We start from the raw sequence: 21,865 nt of genomic DNA on the forward strand, positions 1-21,865 counted from the left end.
GAGCGAAATCAAGGAGGAACCATTACGTGTCATCAAAAGAACCCAACATGCCTCTCTAGGGCTTATTGAAGAAGACGGCTCGGATATTTCCCCCAGAACACGTCTGTCAGAGCCAGTACATGTTCCCGACATCGCCCACCACTGCCTCCGAACCTGGTTCGTATTCATTATGAGCCAAATGCAAGAAAACAGACTGAACCTACCTGGACTTGTCCAAAAAGAAATGCATGATTTCATTTTCAGTTGCAAAACATTTTACTAAGGTGTGCACTAATGAACATGACCGTGCTAAGCACTAGCTGCTCTCTATATACCTGCGCAGGGCCGTAGACAAGAGAAGGCCAGAAGCTCTGGTATATGTTTATCCCTGGTTAGAACCTGGGAATTTTCTTTCAGTTGAGGAGAAATTAGTCGTTGAAAACTGTCAGAGCAGAGTTGAGGGGGGGGGGGGGGGGGGGGGGGCATTTATAGAGCTGTACTGTACAGTGTCTACTATTCTGTACTGTACTCCACCTAAAGCCTGTTGGAGTAACATTCAACCACTAGAGGGCAGAGTATGTACAGTTTCACCATAGACACACATCTGACAGGGGAGTAGAGACAGTGTTAGGAAGGCTGAGAGCGTCAGATCAACTGCAGTATACTCCTAACCAGCCAATCAAATGGACACCTTAAAAAAACACAAACCTTTATAAAAACTATAAATGTTTGTAAGTTAAAGGTCCTTGTTTTGGTGTGTGTGTGTGTGTGTGTGTGTGTGTGTGTGTGTGTGTGTGTGTGTGTGGTATGTAAACAGAGGTCATTCGCTGAACCACGCTTGCGTGATGATGAATGTCCTTGCCTGAGACCTGAAGACTTGTGTTGGCTCCCCAAGCCAATGCCTTGGCTTTAGCTCACCGGGCTCACACAGTCTTGTGGTAGGAGACTGGGATTCAAAACCCCTTTGTAGAAAACATTACGAGTGCTCTGTTCTGAGCTTGCGTGTCCGTGCGTGTGTGCGTGTGTGTGTGTGTCCCCCCCTACCTCTTGTCTGTTGAGCTGGATGCCTGGTTCAGCTCGCTGTTGGAAATGAAGTTGCGGATTTCTGAGAAGTACGAGTCCTCCTTCTCATCTAAAAGTGCATGATTGTCTGGCTCGGAGTTGGGAGAGGAAACGTTGTTTCCTAGGTTGGAGAGGATCCCAGAGTGTTGACTCACTGTAAGCAGGAAACACACCACCGTTAGCCATGGCATATGGAGCTATAATAAACAGCTGGAATCGGGGACTACACTGTACATTTCAATGACACACTAAGCTATACACTACACATGTCAACGTACACGACACTCACCACCAGGGAGGAATAAAATTGGTAAAATAAATGCTGAACCCGGAAAGAGATGGCAGGCGCCGAGTAACAACTGCTAATGTCGAAAGGGATAGTTCAGGATTTTGGCATATCCGTTTCCTTACCTCGAAAGCAGTCGACAGACAACGAGTGACTGCAATCCACGTTACCCACACAAATATCGAAACATGTCAAAATCGTTGAGCTGGGGGTTAATTAGGCGAACGGGGGACCCACCGGGGATGCTCTCATGCTCGTGCTTCTTGAGGTGACGGTCCAGGTTGGTCTGCTGGCCGAAGCAGCGGTTGCACAGGTGACACTTGAAGGGCTTCTCCTTGTTGTGGATGTTACGCACATGCCGCTGGAGGTTGGAGGAGATGCTGAACGAACGGTCACAGTATTTACACCTGAGTAGAAAATACGGGGAGGGAGGGGTAAGTTTGATTTCTGATTTAAAAAAAATATTTGTGCAGGTAATGTAAAGGTGGTAGGTTGTAATGCCAATACCACTCAATGCATTGAATCTGAGTTTAAAGAGAATGGGAGAAAGACATAGAAGCAGAGAAGGAGAGGGATGCAGAGAGAGAGAGAGACAGAGAGAGAGAGAGAGAGAGACAGAGACAGAGACAGAGAGAGAGAGAGTAGGCTAGACTGGTAGCGGGGCATAGACAGGCAGGGAAAATGGAGCTTGGGAAGCTGAGAAAGAGTGAGAGAAAGAGCGAGAGATAGAGTGGTAGAGAGGTGGTCTAAATGAGTGGCCTGTTCCACTGTGTAAACAGCAGTAATGACCCAGAATGCCTCAGTCTAAACACTGTGGGCAACATGACTGTTAATCTACTATTGGTCTTTCTACATGGACACATTTGTCACTGCAGCTCTGACACACACACACACACACACACACACACACACACACACACACACACACACACACACACAGGGTTTTCCCCCTTGCCTGCATGGTGGGAGAATATGGAGGTGTGTTGTGCGTCCGTCAATTCCTCAAGCACACACAAGTAATATGATGAATAGGCGACCGCATCAGTGGTCAGAACATAAACTAGAAGCAAAACGAGGGTTTTCACTCCGTCACCACATCACAGTCACGAAAAAACACACAAACAGACTATGGGTCAATTAACACTGCAATAGCGCCACCGTGTGGTGGAGAAACATTGATGCGCCACCCGGTGGGAATGGGAGTACAATATTTAGCAGCCCTGATGCAGCACAGCCCAGCTCAACATCCACTCTGACTACTGCTCAATCTCACTCCCCACTATGGGAAATCTGGACAATCTGGCAACCGGGGGTCGGCATGGCAACCCAAGAGACAAACAAGCAGGTAGGAACGTGGTCCTGATTTGAGGGAGGATTTCTGGAAAATCTTTCAGCGATATATCTGGGGTCGTGACCGCGCACACACACACACACACACACACACACACACACACACACACACACACACACACACACACACACACACACACACACACACACACACACACACACACACACACACACACACACACACACACACACACACACACACACACACACACACACACACACAGCTGTACATCTATTTAACCTGGCCATAAATAAACAGTGGCCAGGCCTTGTCAAAACCCCCAGCCCACTGACACTGGCTCTTTGTTGTGTGTGTGTGTTTGCATCAGGGCCTGCAGACCTGCTACAAGGTGACCTCCGCTAACCCCAACAAACACCACACACACACACACACACTGACGTCAGACAGCAAGCCCCTGCTGCTGCAAGGCTGGCATTCAGGGCTAATTGCTTTGGGAAAAGTTGCTGGTGATCAAGCTTTGGAATCAAGATGCAGGGCCCTTTTCATGTTCTGCCGTGTGTTTGTGTGTGCGCTACGTGCGTACATGTGCGTGCTCAAGCTCGCTAACATCCAGACTCGGAGCAACACACTTCACAGAGCATGGTCGAGCGCCAACACTAATTCCTTTTTTTCTCTCTCTGTGTTTATATTTATTTGTGTCCGAAGGGACGTGAAATTACGACTTCTTTTTCTAGTCCCCGGCAGTCCAGAACATTGCGACGGGGGCTGCACATGGAGCGTTACTGACTGAATGGGGTCTTTCAGTGGTCAGGTCTAAAGTGTGGCCAATTTCTGGAGCAGAAAGCAGCCGCCTGATAGGATCTCAGGCAGGCAAATGGCCCTCAGACAATGAAGCATGAAGGCGGCGGCTAGAAGGCCCTGGTCTCTCTTTCTGTCCGTCTCTCTCACACACACTCTGTCGCTCTCTCTTCGTCGCTCTTTTCCTCTCCCGGTGTTTCTTTCCCTCTCCACTTGTCGCTCTCCCCCGCTCTCTCTCTCACAGTCACTCTCTACCTCATCTCGGTCTCTCCTTGTCGCTTTCTCTCCCTCTCCCTCTGTGCTGCTTTTGGTCTTATTTGCCTGAAAAGTGGCAGAGATAATGATGTCTGCTATTTGTTATGGTAAATTGTTTCTAAATGAGCTAATCAGTAGATTGTTTGGACTGGGCCCGGGAACTGGGTCCCCCGAGAAAAATCTCTCTCTCCCTCTCGTTCTGTAGATTGTGCTCAAAGAGTTGGCACTACAGCTCAACAGAAGACAAAGTGCACCACTTTGGGGCCGGGCCCTCAGGTTAGCCAAGTTTCCAATAGTAGGAGGTTCATTTGAAAATGAGATTGCAGGTTCCTTTCTAAAGTAGTACTGCTTGGCTATCACTGTCCCTCTTGCCATTTACAGTCAATCTGTTCTCAAACTGCACACGGTTTATTGGGCTCCAAGATGGAGATGGCGAGAGATGGAGAAACAGAGCGAGAGAGAGAGAGATCATCACCTATCCACCTATCAGAGGATAGGTGATGCAGAGGAGAGAAGGAGAGGGAGAGGTAAGGATAGAGATTCAGCAGGGAGGAGACGGAGAGAGCGAGAGACAAACAAACAGCAGAGACAGAGGGAGACAAGCAGAGAGAAAAGGAGAGAGAAAAGGAGAGAGAGAGGGAGAGGCTGGGCAGGAGCCAAATGATTGATAATTAACGGGTCTCTATAAACAGAGTTCTGATCTCTCCAGGGCACCATTACAACCCAACATTGTCCAGGACCACCACTCCCCTGGCCCATTCCATCCCTCCCTCCTTGTCCTACCCGACTACATCTGGGCAGACTGCATCAATCTTCCTTCTCTTTCCTACATTCTCGCACTTTCCTTGCTCTCTCACTCTTCTCAAGTACCAGACGCACCCCTCCTCACGTTTCCAGCAGGTCGTATATATGTATATATCACTCTGCGGTGTGTGTGTGTACAGCTGAATCTGCACATTTGAGTGTGTGTGTGTGTGTGTGTGTCCGTCATCGAGGCCTATGCCAGGCATGAGTGTGTTTTTGTTGCCAAATGAGGAGGGATAAATCAGGTGGGAAGGATGTGATTTCATCATTGGTTGACCGGTTGGAGTAGGCCTCTGTCAGCGGTACGGAGAGACCGAGAAGAGAAGAGAGGGCGAGAGGAGCTGAGAGGAAGAGGGAGGAGAGAGAGAGAGAGGGGGAGAGAGGGAGGACAGGAAAGGCTTACCTGTAGGGCTGCTCTCCTGTGTGTGTCCGTAAGTGCCTGGTAAGATTAGCTGACCTGGGGAAGATCTTCCCACAGTACCTGGGGAGAAAGAGAGGGGAGGGGGGAGAGAGAAAGAAAGAGAGAGAGAGAGAACACAGCTTAAATATCCTACACTGTCCCGTACTTCTTACAAAAAGTTTACCCCCCCAAAAAAAATCTCTGGCGTGGTGCCTACCTGCAGGTGTAACGCTCTTTGCCTTTGCGGAGGATGGCGTCGGAGAGGGAGGGCGGCGGCGAGCGGAAGTTGAAGAGCGGGTGGGCGGAGTGCTGCAGTGAGTTGGGCGGGGCGTCCAGTTTGAGAGCGCCGAAGCTCTCCAGCTTCTCCGTCATGTTCTCCATGGCCGACATCTGAGGTAAAGAAGGTGTACCACGGTAAAGATACTGTAGCTGTAGATAGGGGAAGATTTACAGTCACGTTTTAGTCAACAATAACTGTTCTTCAACAGGTTGCACTGTTTTGTTCCAGTCCTACACTAGGCCTTGATTAGTTGGTTAAATCGCGCAAACTGTTCGCCTCGGTGACGAGCGCCTGGTAGCGGGGGCCGGAGAGAGAGAAATGGAGGAAGGCAGGAGGAAGCGATATATCAGAGGTCGTTCTCTTGATTGTGCTGTCGGGAGTCACCTCCCTGACCTATCGCACGTTGGCAGACACTCGAGGAGTCCCCTGAGTCCCACCCCCCGGCCCAGGCAGACTTTGTTCTCAGCCACCTCCTCCTTTCCCCTCCGCCCTCAGACTCTCGGTGAAGCCACCGCGAGCTCAATAAGCCATTCAATGAGAACTCTGACGGGAACCATACAATAAAGTTCAAAGATGCCCGTCACTGATACTGCTTTACCTTGTCTCCTCCCCCAGCCTCGGGACAAAGGGCCAGTCAGTTATGGGCTGGGGGTTTTTTATTTGACAAAAACAGCTTACATCCTTCCTGGTTTGGGAATACAACAGGGGACATGGAAACAGACACGCCGGCTCAATGTACTTATTCATGGCGTCTCGGCGTTGGATGATTCCGTCAGCGGAACGAATTAGCGAATGAGCGGTCTCGTCATGGCGGTGTGATAACTGGGTGGATTGGAGCCTAGAAGGTTGGGATAACAGAGGGCTTATTGGGCTTCGTATTTGTCTTGGATGTGTTCTGTCCAAGACCCAGGTGAAAGCAGAAAGTCTCAAAGGACTGTCCTTACGTCCTTATGCTCCCGCCTGTTCTTATGTGCCACCCACACCTGGCATATAGGAGGAAAGGATCCACTGTTGTTGTTGGATGCACATGTAGGGTACAGTGTGTGTGTGTGTGTGCGCGTGTGCGTGTGTGTGTGTGCGCGCGTGCGTACTAACTCAGTGTGTGAGTGCCTCGTTCAACTTCACAATTGATAGAGGACCAAGCAGATTCCCGGGTCAGATAAAACGAGTTCCCAACAACAGCCCCCATTCTTCCCCATTCTCCTGGACACAAACACAGGACGTCCTTGATGGACACACTGCTATTATCTAGGCAGCCAGGGAGAAGAAACTGGCCAGGAGGAAGTTATTAGCTCTCCGTGTGCTCCGAGGCCCAGAGAAACAATGCCGCAACTAAGTTTAGGATTAGCAAGGGGCTGAATGGTGGGATAGCTGCATGGGGTGAGATAGGGCTCGATTCAAAAGCGTATTATTCTTCTTATTAATACGTATCATTCTTCTTATCGCCGCTGGGAGGTTGTTTGGTAGGTGGGAAGGGTTGGAAGGGTTCGGGGACAAGCCAAACAATGCGGTTTGGTTATCAAAGGGGCGACGCGATACCAGACCTTTTGTCTTCTGTGCTACAAGGTGGGAGGCGGTGGAATTCCGAGGCGCCACATCGTAAACAAAGGAAGAAATCGTACAGAGCCCCTGAGAAATGACAGTGGCGCTTCGGGACCGCTGTGGGACCGTTGCGCAGGAGAGGAGGGTTTCAGGAGTGGGTTTGTGGGAATTCTCATAGAGCAACATGTTGGGACAAAATCAGATATCGATTCTAAAAATCTGCCTAAGACTTCAACTTGGTGACCAGTTTTCCTAATCTGTCTCTACCCGTCTATTCAATGACATAGATGAGCACATCTGTGTCTAATCAATCAGATGCAGTCAGTCAGTCAGTCAGTCAGTCAGTCAGTCAGATTGATATTAAGATTACTTTATTTGTCAATTGCACACAATGACCAACTGAAATCTGACTTCCTATTTAACCCAACCCTCTGAAAGACACATACAGTTGAAGTGGGAAGTTTACATACACTTAGGTTGGAGTCATTAAAACTCTGTTTTCAACCACTCCACAAATGTATTGTTAACAAACTATAGTTTTGGGAAGTCGGTTAGGACATCTACTTTGTGCATGACACAAGTCATTTTTCCAACAATTGTTTACAGACAGATTATTTCACTTATAATTCACTGTATCACAATTTCTGTGGGCCAGACGTTTACATACACTAAGTTGCCTTTAAACTGCTTGGAAAATTCCAGAAAATTATGTCATGGCTCTAAAGCTTCTGATAGGCTAATTGACAAACAATAGTATGCAAGTGTACACCAAGTGTACACCATGGGACCATGCAGCCGTCATACCGCTCAGGAAGGAGACACATTCTGTGCAAATCAATCACAGAACAACAGCAAAGGACCTTGTGAAGATGCTGGAGGAAACAGGTACAAAAGTATCTATATCCACAGTAAAACGAGTCCTATATCAACATAACCTGAAAGGCCGCTCAGCAAGGAAGAAGCCACAGCTCCAAAACCGCCATAAAAAAACAGACTACAGTTTGCAACTGCACACGGGGACAAAGATCGTACTTTTTTGAGAAATGTCCTCGGGTCTGATGAAACAAAAATACAACTGTTTGGCCATAATGACCTTTGTTTTGTTTGGAGGAAAAGGGGGAGGCTTGCAAGCCGAAGAACACCATACCAACCGTGAAGCACGGGGGTGGCAGCATCATGTTGTGGGGGTGCTTTGCTGCAGGAGGGACTGGTGCACTTCACAAAATAGATGGCATCATGAGGGAGGAAATTTATGTGGATATATTGAAGCAACAGCTCAAGACATCAGTCCGGAAGTTAAAGATTGGTCGCAAATGGGTCTTCCAAATGGGTCTTCCAAACTTCTGACCCAGCTCTGTCAGGAGGAATGGGCCAAAATTCACCCAACTTGAGTGGGAAGCTTGTGGAAGGCTACCCAAAACGTTTGACCCAAGTTAAACAATTTTAAGGCAATGCTACCAAAAACTAATTGAGTGTTTGTAAACTTCTGACCCACTGGGAATGTGATGGAAGAAATAAAAGCTGAAATAAATCATTCTCTCTACTATTATTCTGACATTTAACATTCTTAAAATAAAGTGGTGATCCTAACTGACCTAAGACAGGGAATTTTTTACCAGGATTAAATGTCAGGAATTGTGAAAAACTGAGTTTAAATGTATTTGGCTAAAGTGTATGTAAACCTCTGACTTCAACTGTACATATACAGGTTGCAGAGGTTGGAGCAGGAGGCTTCAACACTGGACTCCTGTGGAGCAGTTGCTGTGGGGTTTAGGTGTCTTTCTGAAGGGCACAACAGCAGGCAATGGCATCTAAGACTTGACACCAGAAAACCTCCTGTTGCCAGTTCACTTCCCGACAGATTTTTACCGTCAGACCCGGGATTCGAACTGGCAAACCTCCAGTTGCTGGCTCGCCTTTCTAGGCTACCTGCTACCTGTCTGTCTGCCTCGCAGCAGTGGGGGTTTGCTGTGTGTGTGTGTGTGTGTGTGTGTGTGTGTGTGTGTGTGTGTGTGTGTGTGTGTGTGTGTGTGTGTGTGTGTGTGTGTGTGTGTGTGTGTGTGTGTGTGTGTGTGTGTGTGTGTGTGTGTGTGTGTGTACCTGTGGATGAAAGAGCAACGGGCTGGGCCTCAGGTACTTCTCCTTCAGAGCTCCCACAGGGTCCAGTAACTTCCTCTTTTCCACCCTGCTGGACAGCAAGGACAAGGGTTACGTACGAAGGTCAGAGGTCAACTGGAAAGGTCGCACTGATTCACACTATACATGCCCATATAACGTATTATAATTTCATTTATACATTTTATGGACACAGTATGTTTTACATGAGTTATCTTGTTGTTAATTAGTCCCACCCTTCAGCTCCATTCAACCCCTCCCATCTATCTCTTAACACCATCCATATTGGATTTCTATTGGCCATATCTTTTTCAACTGTGCTGCGATGCTTCACAAAAGCTCTGAACCTTTCCATTCTCATAGTTTCTACAGACTGAACATATATATTTTTTGCTAAAAGCATTATTATATTATTGATAGATTGACTATGACTTCTCAGATCGCCCAGTAATGTGAGAGTGCATACTTAGTCGTTTGCTAGTGTGGATATTGCAACCTAGTCCTTTCCTCTCATCTCATGAGGGGAAAGGTTAAGTCTGAACACTGACATACAGATTTGGAGATATATATTATACTGAATATAGGTTCTAACATGAGTTTCAACTTGAGTGGGTTATCATACAGTGTCTGGTGAGGCCTCTGGTCTACTCGGGGCTGAAATACCTGTATATTGGGTCCATGAAGAAGGGTGAGGGCTTGGCGTAGTGCAGGGAGGGCTGCTGCTGGGGCGGCTGAGCCAGGGACTGCTGTTGCTGGGGCAGCGGGGGCTGGAGGAGGGAGTGGCCCTGGGGGTGCTGGGCGTGGGAGTGCGGGTGGCTGCCGGGGTGCTCCTCCTTGCGGTGGTTCTTGCGGCTGGGCGGTTGCTCGGGGGCCACCATCCCGTTGTGTCCGTCCCGTCGGCGGCTGCCGATGCTCAGGTCCAGCGGCTGCTCCTCACCCCCGGGGAGAATGAGGGGGGCGTTGCTGCTACTGCTGGGTGGGGTGGGCTTGGAGGGGGCCGGTGGGGCCGGCTTGGCCTCCTTGGGCTTGGTGGTGAGGTCGAAGGGCGATGACTCTCCAGTGCCCGGGGCGGACATTTTGTGGGGTGTCGGATGCTGCTCACGAGGCGACTTGGGCTCAGCCTTGAAGAACATGCCGGGGTTGAGGGTGCCGGCCCGCTCTGCGAAGGGGTAGAGGGAGTGAGGGAAGTTGGGTAAGAACTGGAAGGGGAACATGGAATGGTAGGGCAGCGAGCCGATCTTCTTCTCCTGCAGGCCCATGAGGCCAGGGCCAAAGTACTTCTCTGCGATGGAGGCGATGGCCTTGATGGAGTCAGTGGCAGCGGCGCCCCCTGTGGTGGTGGGTGGCAGCGCCTGCTCCTCCGGAGGCGGGAAGAAGGAGTGCTGGGAGGCGCCGGAGAGGAAGGAGGGACGCTCGCAGGCCAGGTTGCTCAAGCTGGACACCGCCGACACCGAGCCACTACTCACGTCGTCCGGCCGCCCGTCCAGACCCGCCCTCTCCGCCCCCCTCGCCCCTCCAGCGCCCGCCGCCTTCCTCCTCTTGGCGCCGGTGCTCCGCTCCCGTTGTTCCCGCTCGCTCTCTGCGTCGCTGTCTAAGTCTGAACCCGAGGCGGTGCCGGTGGTGGTGTCCAGGTCGGTGCCGCTGGTGGTGTTGACGTCCTCCAGGTCACTGCCGTCCGACACCTCCGACATCTTGGCCTTGGCCTTGGCCTCGCCGTACGCCAGCCTATCCTTGTCCTCCCTCTCCTGGCTGCTGAGGAGACTACCACCTCCATTGTTGTTGTTCATGGAGCTGACCAGAGACAGTGGAGGCCCGTCCAGGGGGCTGCGGGGCAGCTTGCCCTCCTGAATCCCACCGTTGTTACTGTTGTTGCCCAGGGGGCTCTTCAGCATCGGGCTGGGGGGCAGTAAGGGCGGCCGGGGGTAGAGCGAGGGGGGGAAAAGGCCCGGGAAGCCGTGGGAGAGCGAAGGGAAACCATGCGGCCCAGGGGAGAAGGGAAGGCCAGCATGGGGGTGAGGGTGTGGCCGGGAGGGGAAGTAGTCGGGGAAGGCCAGGCCCGAGTGGTTGAGGCCCGGGTGGTGGTGGGGATGGTGGTGCTTAGACTTGGCCAGGATGGGGCTGCTGCTCATGGGGATGCCGGGAGCGAAAAGTCCCCCAGCAGGGCCGTAATGGTTCTTGCCCTCACAGAAGCGCCGGTGCTTGTTGAGGGAGGAGGTAGTGCTGAACATCTGGCCACAGTCCTTACACTTGATCTGGGTGCGGCAGTCGGCGTGCATGCGCTTGTGGCGGCACAGGTTGGAGAACTGCGTGTAGGACTTGTGGCACACCTCGCCTGGGGAGACACACAGCCCACATGGGCCTGGTTAAGCCCATTTAAACACTGTCACTAACTCAGAGTACCAGAGTAAAGTCAACAGTCTACACGGATACAACACTAGGCTACTTAGAGAAAAATACATGTACATCGCGCCTTCATTTGGTCTAAAGACTGTATATCTATACAAATCAGAAGCCGTACATGCTTTTGGTGAAGTCCAGTGACAAGTTTTCATCTTCATACTTATTGGCCATTGAATCACTATGACTGGCAACACACCTACCATATGTCCACATGGGGCAATATACGGTTAAGCTGACTATTTTCACACTATGTTCTATGAAGTGATGCTTGAATACATACTGTACGTATACATGTATATAGGCATATACACACATACGTGCACATGAGTACAAACAGAAATGCAAAGCAGAAAGTTGAGTGAGAGAAGAAGAGATCATGGCTTCCGGCATCGTTCAATGGGGAGCTGAAGCGGATACTGTGGATCCACTTTGATCATATCAAATCTGCCCATGCCGTCGGGAAATTCGTTTTATATCACCCTCAGAGGGGAAAAAAACACACACAGAAGGAAAAGAAACCAAAAAGGAACACACAAAGTAACACTTTTTTTGAAAGTCCCCCTAAAGATGCTCAACAAATTATCAATAAACTATTTTCAGTAACATATCAGCTGCAGAGGGACCATAGAGTTGAATAGAGGGCCCAACTCCTATCTGTACCATTGCAATTGCGCCCTCTATCCAATTCTAAGCTGGACTTTCAAAATAAAGTGTGACCCATACAACAAAAAGAGAAGGAGAGTGAGAGGCACAGAGAGGGGGAAGGAGGACGATAACAAAAACAAGCAAAAAAGGTAGGAAAAACGCAAAACAAAATGGCGGTTGAAAAAGGGATGGGGGTCATGGAATTGTCTCTGACCTATGGGATTGTGTCTGCTACTGTCACTGGCCCTGCCTGGGGTTGGAGAGAGACGGAGGGAGGAGGAAGAGGAGGATGAGGAGGAGGCCTTTGGACACGGGGAGGAGGTAGAACTAGATGTGGGTTGGCTAGGCCGTGGCGGCGACAGGGGCGGTGGCGACTCAGACTTACAGATGAAGGGCTTGACACTGCTGTGAATGTGCTTGTGCTGCTTGAGGCCCGAGGAGGTGGCGAAGGTCTTGCCACACTCGGGGCAGGTGTGAGCGCGCGCTCCTACGTGCTGTGAGCGGATGTGGCGCTGCAGGTTGCTGGGGTCCGTAAACACCTACGGGTAGGGGGAGGGGGGGGGGGGGGGTGGCCGGCACGTTTACATTGACACACACACATATGCATACGCACAGATATAAAGCAGTTATGGCCAGCGATCACAGTCATCCGATCACTGTAATAAATAGTACTGAGTAAAATGGATTTTACTGCCATCATAGACAACACAAAACCTGATGATCTATCTCAGTTTATGGCCTATTAACATTGATGGTGGTGACATTCACAAACAACTAACTTGATGGCCAGTCAACCAAGCTGCATAAACTGAAACAAGTGACACAAGTCATCTAACATAAACCCACATGATTAAGTTGGTACTAAGTTGGGTTTATGGTTGCCGACTTAATCATGACATCACACGATTACAACCACGTGTTCCTACATACATACAGGATGGATTTTCTCCTCATTCAAGTCGCTACTGTAGCTAGTGTCAGCATTCACCAAGGTAGCGAAGGAGAAGAGCCAGTGTTTGAGTGCACAACTTACGTGCCGGGTGTGCTGTACCTTATCGCAGTTTTCACACTCGAACCGCTTTCCGCTGTCGTGGGACATCTGGTGACGGATGAGGTTGGACTTCCAGTTGAAGGCCTTGGGACACTGGTCACACTTGTACTCCCGCTCCTCTGTGTGCACAATCATGTGCTGGCCCAGACTGGACAGGGAACACACACACACACACACACAGTCCTTTAGGATAATGATGATACACCTCCAATCATTAGTGTAGAGGTGATTGTACCACTGTGTGTGTGCATGTGTGTGTGTTCTCAATGACGCATGTGTGTGTGTGTGTGTGTGTATATGTGCTGCACCTGTACTCGTTGGGGAAGATCTTCTCGCAATCCTTGCACTCATGGACGGGCTCATGGTCGCTGTCGTCGCGCTCCTGCTTGAAGTCCTCGTTGCTGAGCGTGTCGAACAGGGAGCCGGCGCTGGCGCACGAGTACTTCTGGTGCCGCCGCAGCTCCAGGGCCGAGGTGAACAGCTCGTCACAGTCCTCGCAGCGGTACATCTGCTCGTCTGCAAAACAACACAACTTGATTTGTCCCAACTGTTTTATCGGATACATGCGTCATCTGGACAAAGACCGAACAATACACACCTGCGAAAGGTAAAAGTCTGAGCAGGATAACAGCATAGCTCCCCAGCCTATATCCATCCATGATCCCAAACTGAACACACAACTACAAACAAGGCAAGAGCATCCAGAAATGCCTAGCCTTCAAACTTGTATGAAAAGAAATCTCAGGGTAGCCCATACCCCGTACTCTCATGTCCAAGCTAATCAAGAGCATGTTCAAACGCTTAAAATAACCACCCTCCAATTGGTGTTGATGTAAAAGGAAAAATCTATTAAAAATCAAATGTAGCCTGGGCTAGAGGGCTTTACACCTTAATTAACTCATAGCTGATTACTTTAAGTCCAGTAGTAGTGGCTGTTCTTTGGCTTTATAGCGAGCAAAGGAAACAATAGGCTACACATTTGTCATTGTGTTTTCCAGCATGATAGCCTTTGTAATACTTTTCCCAACCAAGGTCAAACCGATAAAACTTGGAGGCAGGGGCTTTCAATGGCGGGTTCCTGACTTGGACGCCAAGTTCAACAACTCAGGCCAAATGAGAGAGAGAGAGGGGGGGAGGGGGAGTAGATGGTGGAAGTTGTCCAAGAAGAATGAGCCATGCGGGGTTCGGCTAGGTTGTCACCAACCCCATGGAGGTTTAAGAGCGCCAATCAACCCACGATGCCCGCTCTGCCGTGACCCTAGTGGGCACTGCGTGAGGGCACCAGAGATCCCCCTAACACACCACACTGTAACTATTAGTCATCGAATAGCAAAGCAGACAAGTTGATTCAAAATGACTTACAGTGCATGGCTCATCTGGTTTCTACTGTATGCCTACATTTATTCCGCTGGCTATGTCTAGAGCCATTAAAAGGGCAGAAGTGTAGCAACAGAACTTTGTCTAAACATGTATTTGAACAAATGACCCTCTTTGGTCGTAGTCGTCCATTACTTCAAACTCAAACACTATGCATGCATAGCTGCCACCCTAGCCACATAACTCATAACGGAGTGAGCGTTTTGCTGTGTTAAATGTTCCATTCCAACCTAAAAAACACCTCAGCGCCAAGCTATTTGGATGTGTCACCTTTGAAAGCTGCGACGTGTTTCCACGAACAGGCTTATAAAAAGCGCTTATTGAGGCTTTGTTACCCGTTTTATGACACAGAGGCTTTGTCACATCAAACAGCACTTCAAGTGGGAAGTGAAACGCGAGGAGGACCGGGCAGAACCGCACCTAGCCATCGGCTTCACCGCTACATGGCGTTCGACTCGAGGCCTACAATGCTAGATAGGAGGCGTGCGGGGCGTTTTAAGGCCGAAGAATACTTTTGGCGCCATTATCTGTGTTCCATCAGTAACACTCCGGAATCGAGAGGAGGAATGTTGCGGAGGGAGGACGGTGAGAGGGCTCATAAATGGGAGACTAATAGCTTTCTGGGAGATGTAGGGGAACACAATTATGTGCAGTTTAGCGACTAATCTGGGAGCATGGGTGAGGTCTCGGGGGACTCCTCAAGCCCCACTTCAAATTCCAGCTCCTATAAGCCAGCCGAAGAGTGGTGCAGCCGCCAAGCTATTCCTCTCCCCTTCTTTTCTCTAGCGAACGCACACACACACACACACACACACACACACACACACACACACAGTCTACCTTTCCTTTTGTTACTAATTTGTTCATTCATTCTGCCTCTCCTCCATTTTCTATCTTTCCCAAACTCTCGCAATATGTCAGTCTCTTTCGTTTTCTCTTGCTCTCTTTACAAATCTCTCGCCTTACGTCCCGTTCCTATCCTTTCACCCCCTCTCCTGTTCTTTTGGCAAAGAGATCTGAGGGAGGCTTTCGGGGGGGAGAAAACATTTTGTGTGTTAGAACATCTATGGCTCACGAATACCGTGTTCTGTCTACACCGTTTTTATAGTCCATGACAAGTGAAAACATAGCCCCACTTCATTGCAAAAAGACCAAGATGTTCAAACGTTCAACTGATGTATGCCTTACCTCACCTGGATCAAAATGGAGTACCTGGATCAAAATGGGAATGATGAAATGACGTTCTCTTTGACATGTAGCCTAGGCTACAAGATCATGTACAACAAGCATGACTGAAATGTCGTAGTCCTAAATGAATTGGAACGGCTCAAGACAATTTGCATGTTAGACAAAACCACATGAATCCATAAAAATAAACAATAGGCCTACATGCCAAAACATGAAATCCGAAGTGTGGGGAGGTCCCCATTCTGATATTATAGAGATTTCTCAAAAACAAAGTCATTGGATTTCAGTTATCGTAAAATGACCCAGCATCAAATCTCATTTGCCACTAACCTCGTGTTTTACCTAACTATTCTGTCACTTGTTGACTTTAGGCTAATAAAACGCTTTTATCCCCATCACAAAACCTATTAATTCCAATAATATGCTACAGTATAGCCTATCTAATAGGTTAAGGCTATCCTATATTAATTCTAAAACAAGGTAAGTATGGCAGGGCCTACATCAAATCCTTCCCTACAAACATAATAGGCCTACTTGTCAAATCCTTCCCTACAAACGTGATTTACATTTCAAGAAATAGCCAACATCATTTTATTTGCAATTGTTTTCAGGACTTCATAATATTTTCAACATACATACATGTAGGCCGAGGCTTAAGACATTTTGGAAAGTGATAGCTGACCCCTAGACTAGACCAGGATTTCCCAAACTCGGTCCTGTTCCCCGCCCCTGCACGTTTTGTTTTTTGCCCTAGAGAGCTGATTCAAATAACCAACTCATCATTAAGCTTTGATTGTTTCAATCAGCTGTGTAGTCCTAGGGTATGGGAAACGCTGGGCTAGACTGAAGCAATTGTCCGAGGTTGGATGAGGACTGAGTTCATCATTGGTGGGTGTATGGGATAGCAATCAGATCTATTTTCATGATAGGACACAAAGGAAGGGGACACACACAATCCGTGTGAATTTTGTCCAAAAATAATGATGACGTTTTGGATCTTCCTCAAGAATACCATAGAAAGAGGTTATTTGGGGTACATATATTTGGCCTATGAAATCTGTATCTAAAATAATGATTCAAAGATTCAAAACGTCAATTATTTTGGGCGGCTAAATTTACAACGAATTTGTCCTGAAGGTTAAATCCAAACGCAGCATCTTTAGCATATGTGAAAGAGTTTCTCAACTCTATAGCCACATTGGCCAACAAAGCCGCGCAGGATGTTCGTTTAGAGTTTGTTTAAAATATGCGCTAATGATGCGCATTAATCTTACCTTCTAGGTTCGGTGCCATCGATCCCTCCGGGAAAAGTCCGTCCTTCATATACACCAGGAGCTCCTCCCCCACTTCAATATCCCTAATAGCTTTATAATAAATCTGTTAAAGAGAAAAGGGAGGGTGAGAAGGCGGTTAGGGACAGTATAGTCAACAAAAAAGCTATAGTCTGTGTCATTAATAAATCAATTACTCTTCATTGCCGTCGATTTAATAGGCTTATTAATATCTTCATCTGTCAATATCGTTGTTGTTATTATTGTTATTAATGGCAACAACAATACAAATAATAATTTGTATTAGGCCTATTTATGTAGGCCTGATCAAAAAAAGGCTATTTGACAATTGTCCTTACAGCCCAACTCGTTTATTTAATATTTAAATTGCTTGGTATATAAATGCATTTATAAATCCGATTTCGTTTTTTTGTCTACTTTACAGCAATTGTTTATCATATAAACATGTGATAGTGATAGGTCTATTCATCGATGCACATTCATTATTATTGTTTCTAAAAATCGAAAGATTATTATTTATATATATTTAATAAAAAATGATAGGAGGCAATATTATTTTTTTTATTTACCACAATAATTAGGCTACCCAATGACGCTCTTCTTCTGGGTTTTAAAAAACCATAATAACTCATTGTTATTAGAATTCAGGCTGACTCCACGCGACAAAAAAATGGCCTAGAATAAGTTGAATTCAATGAGCCAAATACAAACATAATTTGGGATGTAAACAAAGATATAGTTCAAGTATATTTGAAGATTCCAAAATTGAAATAAACGGACCGTGTCTCGTAGGCTATTATTTTTTAGAAAGGGATGCAGACGCAGACAATGACACGAAATGCCAAATCAAATGCGAAATAACGGGAGTGCATTAATTTACAGAACAACTTGCATGCATACCCGTACGCAATTAAAATAATACAAACGTGTCTAAAACATGTAGGCCGACAGCTGATTTAATTTGAGCGACTGAAACATAGAGGTTGCAAGAAATGTGTGTTTTTGCTTGTTAAATCGAAAGAGCAACATAATTACACGTTAACTACAAAATAGGCCTAGGATCATGTTGAATTGAATAGGCAATGTGGCTGAATTATGAGCAAACATGTAGGCCCACAGTTATATACAATCACCAAGCAATGAACAAAATACAGTAGAAATACACTGAAAAAACCAGCCACAATATGTGTTGTGCGGACGCATGGGGGCGCTCACCACCAGTTTAAACAACAATTCATCCTCATGCAGGCCTTCACACAGCAAAACATTGCGAGAGGTAAAACACATTCACACAGAATAGTAAAACTGTAGTAACTTCATATAATACTTTTATCTTATACTGTTATGACAGTACGGAGGTGTGCTTAGAGGCTAGGCCAAATATTCCTAATCACTGACAAGAGAAGGCACATTATTATCGTAATTATTATTATTATGATTGTTTTGTAGGCTATAGTATTAGACTATTAATATTATTATTATTCATTTACACACGGGCAATTATGCGACAGACATGTTTATCTCTGACCTTGCTGTTCTCGGTGAGGTGGTAGAGTTGGGAAAGTTGCGCCGCGGTTCTTAGAGCTTCCAGTTGTAACAGCAGTTGAGTCCCGGTGGAGTTGGCAACACAACCCATAGTATCATTACAGGAACGAGGCCGTCAGGCCGGGGCTGGGGTGGCAGGCAGGGCCAGGGAGAGAGAGAGAGGAGGCAGGCGGCCAGTCAGGCTGCGGCGTGTCGTCCCTGGTTGGAGCTGAAGCCGCCACTCTCTAGTCTGTGTGAGCGCGTCTTTGATGATGAGGGGAGCTCTCTCTCATTAGGCTAGTGATTCCCTATTGCCCCATCGAGCGCCCGGAGTTATCCGAAGGCCACTCCTCCTCCCGTCCTTATCTCAGACCAAAGGATTGCCTGATCTGACTAGGAGACCCCTCCCCACAGCTCCGTCTCCGCTCTTACCACTAAATTCATCTATTATTGATGGAAATAATGTATCTAGCGGTCAAATACTTTTTTTAAAAACACACACGTGGGCGATAAAAAGCTTGTAGGTGAGGCGCACCTTAGTGGGTGTTTTAAAGGCTTTCGAAACAACGCTAAGCAATGTGTTTTTAGTTGAGGCTTTAAACACAAGTCTCTACACCTGTTTTAACTTGTTATCTTTCACCAGATGCTTTTCGCAGTTTGTGCAAGAGTACACATATTTGTGCCAAAGACGTAAACAAGGGCATGAAACATTTGGATACGTTCAAAATAATTGGTATCAACTGACCTTGTTATCATAAATGGAACCTGCTTTGCTACATTGAATAAACGATTTATGTAATTGCAACGCGTGAGCCCTATTTAAACTCGCAATTGCCTGCAATAAAATATAGTGACATGACTTACTATTAAATAGGCTTATGATAACTGTTTTGAAAACAATATTTAACAGTTGTTTTATAAGCCTACATTTTTTTTGCCTATATTATGTATACTTTTAAACCCTACACCAAATACATTTTCCTCAATAGATGTATTATTCCTGTGACAATGTGTTATTTTTTTCTGACAAATTGAACAATTCTCTCTCTTAATCAGCATTTTACAACCAACAATTTGAGTGAAAAAAATTATGTGAAGAATAGAGACATATATTAATGTTAAATAAAATCGTAGTTATTAATAATGTGTGTAAATACAAAATGTCCACATACAAATACTGTCACAGTCGTCAGGTTGTTGCTGCAACAATACCCACAAAATATCATAGCTTTTTTACAACGTATCACTGCAAGGACAGTAGAGATTTACATGAACAACTCAAAATAGGTTTTATAATTATTCCCGGAAATGAAGCTGAGCCATGTCATGGGTATAGTCTTTTTTAAGCAGTCTGTGTGATGTATTGTGATATGAGCTGTCTCTCTTGACAGTACTGGCCTGACAGCTCTCAGACAAATCTTGACCTCTCCCCATTTCTTTTGAGTGTCCAGGGGACAGATACATCATCCATCAATGCCATTAAGTTCCAGAATAATCCCCCACTGTCCCCCTCAAGCGCACGCGCACACACACACACACACACACACACACACACACACACACACACACACACACACACACACACAACGGCCTATTTATCACAAGGGAGTGTGTGATCAAAGCTGAGGGAAATGGGAGATCAAACAACATGGGGTGTAGGGGGGCCTTGTCCTCTTGAGACACAAAAGACAAGGACCGTGTGACAAGAGGGTGGACATGCTTGATGCTTCTGCTCTTCAGCGAGCTGTGTAGCCTACGTTTACCATCCGAGACAGAACACCACTCTGTGTATGAGGACAGGCTTTTGGCTATGGGGAAACGGGTCTCCTGTAATTCTGTGACCTTGCATTTCGTAGATGGAAACACTATTAGGACTGGGATGCTTCTAAACAAGCTTCGGCTCTGTCCCTCTTTCCAACACGCACGCACACACACACACAAACACAGATGCACGCACACGCACACACACGCACACACACACACACACACGCACACACACACACACACACACACACACACACACACACACACACACACACACACACACACACACACACACACAGGCTAATTGCCTAACTGGCTTCCTTCATTTGCTTAACCTTCAGGTTAGGAACCTGCATATTGATTTAGAATAAATTTAGTGTGTGTGTGTGTGTGTGTGTGTGTGTGCTCTCCTTGGCGTAGCGAGCAGAAGGAGCTGGCAGGACTCAGTGCGTACTTGATGTTGTTATGACAAACTGCTTAAGAGCATCTTGAGAAATGAGGGCTGAGGGGTTCAGAGGTCAATGGGCTCTCTGAATGGCTGGGCCTATTGAGGAAGGAAGCCCCCTCCCTATCTGTGCAGCTTCATCCTTACTACTAGACGGACATGCACTCACACACACACACACACACACGCACACACATGCACACACACGTCATTTCACAATCAATTAATTGAACAGGGAAATGGACACTCATTCATTCACACTTAGGTCAATATTGACGACCATTAAAGCATTTTTCTCATTCCCTGAAAGAAAGTAAATTATTTGGACCTGCACTGAAATGTATGAAATCATTTCAAAACGCGGTGCTGCCCTAATTGTTTAAATATACATGATTATCCATGTCTTTTCTGATACACTACAACATTAATGACATATGAGTAAACGGGTAAATAAATGATCTTCTGCTGTTTTAAAATGTTACCGAAGGATTCGAATTTGCTTGTCGTGAGCATATTTCCATAAACTCATGCATTGTGCATGCTGATAAAAAAAAAAGCAGCAAAGTAACAAAGTTTGATAAATTATGCATTTTTGCACTGTGTTTGTGTGTGGTGTTTGTAAATAAATTATAAGGTTGTGCCCGCGAGCCACTAGACAAAACAAGGCCACGCAAACAAAAGCAAAGCAGCCCACTGAGTACAAACAACTAAGAAATGATCCTAGGTCCAAAACGAACCATTGGATCTGGGACATGCCCAACCCCCAGATATGGATGTAAGACCCGTTTGTTCTTTGATTCTGGCTGGGTCTAAAAAGACACCCTATTCACTATAAAGTGCACTACTTGTGACCAGAGCCCAATGCTCTATATAGGGAATAGGGTGCCTTTTCAGACTGTGTTTGGGGTAGCGGGGGACATTGATGTGAAAACCTGACCAGGATTAGAGCCTATAGCGTACCCAGCTATTCTGGAAGGCCCCCAATGGTGTCTCATATGTCACCGTCAGAATGGACACACCAGTACAAGGGACAGAGACAAGGACGGGAGTGGGACAAGCTCGGACAACAAGAACCAATTGTAAAACAGGAAATCATTATTGGTTTGATTTACATACACTGTACGTGCATGAAACTAGACAAGGCACTTGTGGCAAACAAGCCAATGTATTCCTTTAAAAAAATATCCTTCCTCCTAGCACAGATATACTGTATCACTGACATGTTAGGTTCTTTGTATGCTGGTAGTTGCATATGGTAGAACACCTTTAAGGAGAGAGCCTTAAAGCGGCACCCAGATATTGGGGTTGGGCTCGGCTGGGTTTTATGACCAAGTGAGTGGTAGAGT

At 46.9% G+C, this 21,865-nt stretch overlaps 1 protein-coding gene across 24 annotated transcripts in view; it reads right to left on the bottom strand.

The window, feature by feature from the left end:
- prdm16 (PR domain containing 16) overlaps positions 1-21,865 on the bottom strand; it is a 233,898-nt gene that overhangs the window by 8,790 nt on the left and 203,243 nt on the right. For 2 of the 24 annotated variants that reach the window (XM_090184393.1, XM_090184387.1), the window contains exons 5-14: positions 16,769-16,871; positions 13,238-13,445; positions 12,912-13,077; positions 12,093-12,417; positions 9,497-11,165; positions 8,819-8,906; positions 5,114-5,286; positions 4,900-4,977; positions 1,565-1,734; positions 1,024-1,195 (exon numbers count right to left, since the gene is read on the bottom strand). In XM_090184393.1, the coding sequence (XP_090040519.1) occupies positions 1,024-1,195; positions 1,565-1,734; positions 4,900-4,977; positions 5,114-5,286; positions 8,819-8,906; positions 9,497-11,165; positions 12,093-12,417; positions 12,912-13,077; positions 13,238-13,445; positions 16,769-16,871 (3,152 nt within the window). Of the gene's footprint in view, positions 1-1,023; positions 1,196-1,564; positions 1,735-4,899; positions 4,978-5,113; positions 5,326-8,818; positions 8,907-9,496; positions 11,193-12,092; positions 12,418-12,911; positions 13,078-13,237; positions 13,446-16,768; positions 16,872-18,314; positions 20,354-21,865 lie in introns of those variants that run through there. The other 22 variants (XM_090184392.1, XM_090184384.1, XM_090184399.1 and 19 more) reach the window with 21 other exon arrangements.

This window comes from Oncorhynchus mykiss, chromosome 9 (genome assembly GCF_057628025.1).
Source record: "Oncorhynchus mykiss isolate SJ-2025 chromosome 9, ASM5762802v1, whole genome shotgun sequence".
Lineage (NCBI taxonomy): Eukaryota > Metazoa > Chordata > Actinopteri > Salmoniformes > Salmonidae > Oncorhynchus > Oncorhynchus mykiss.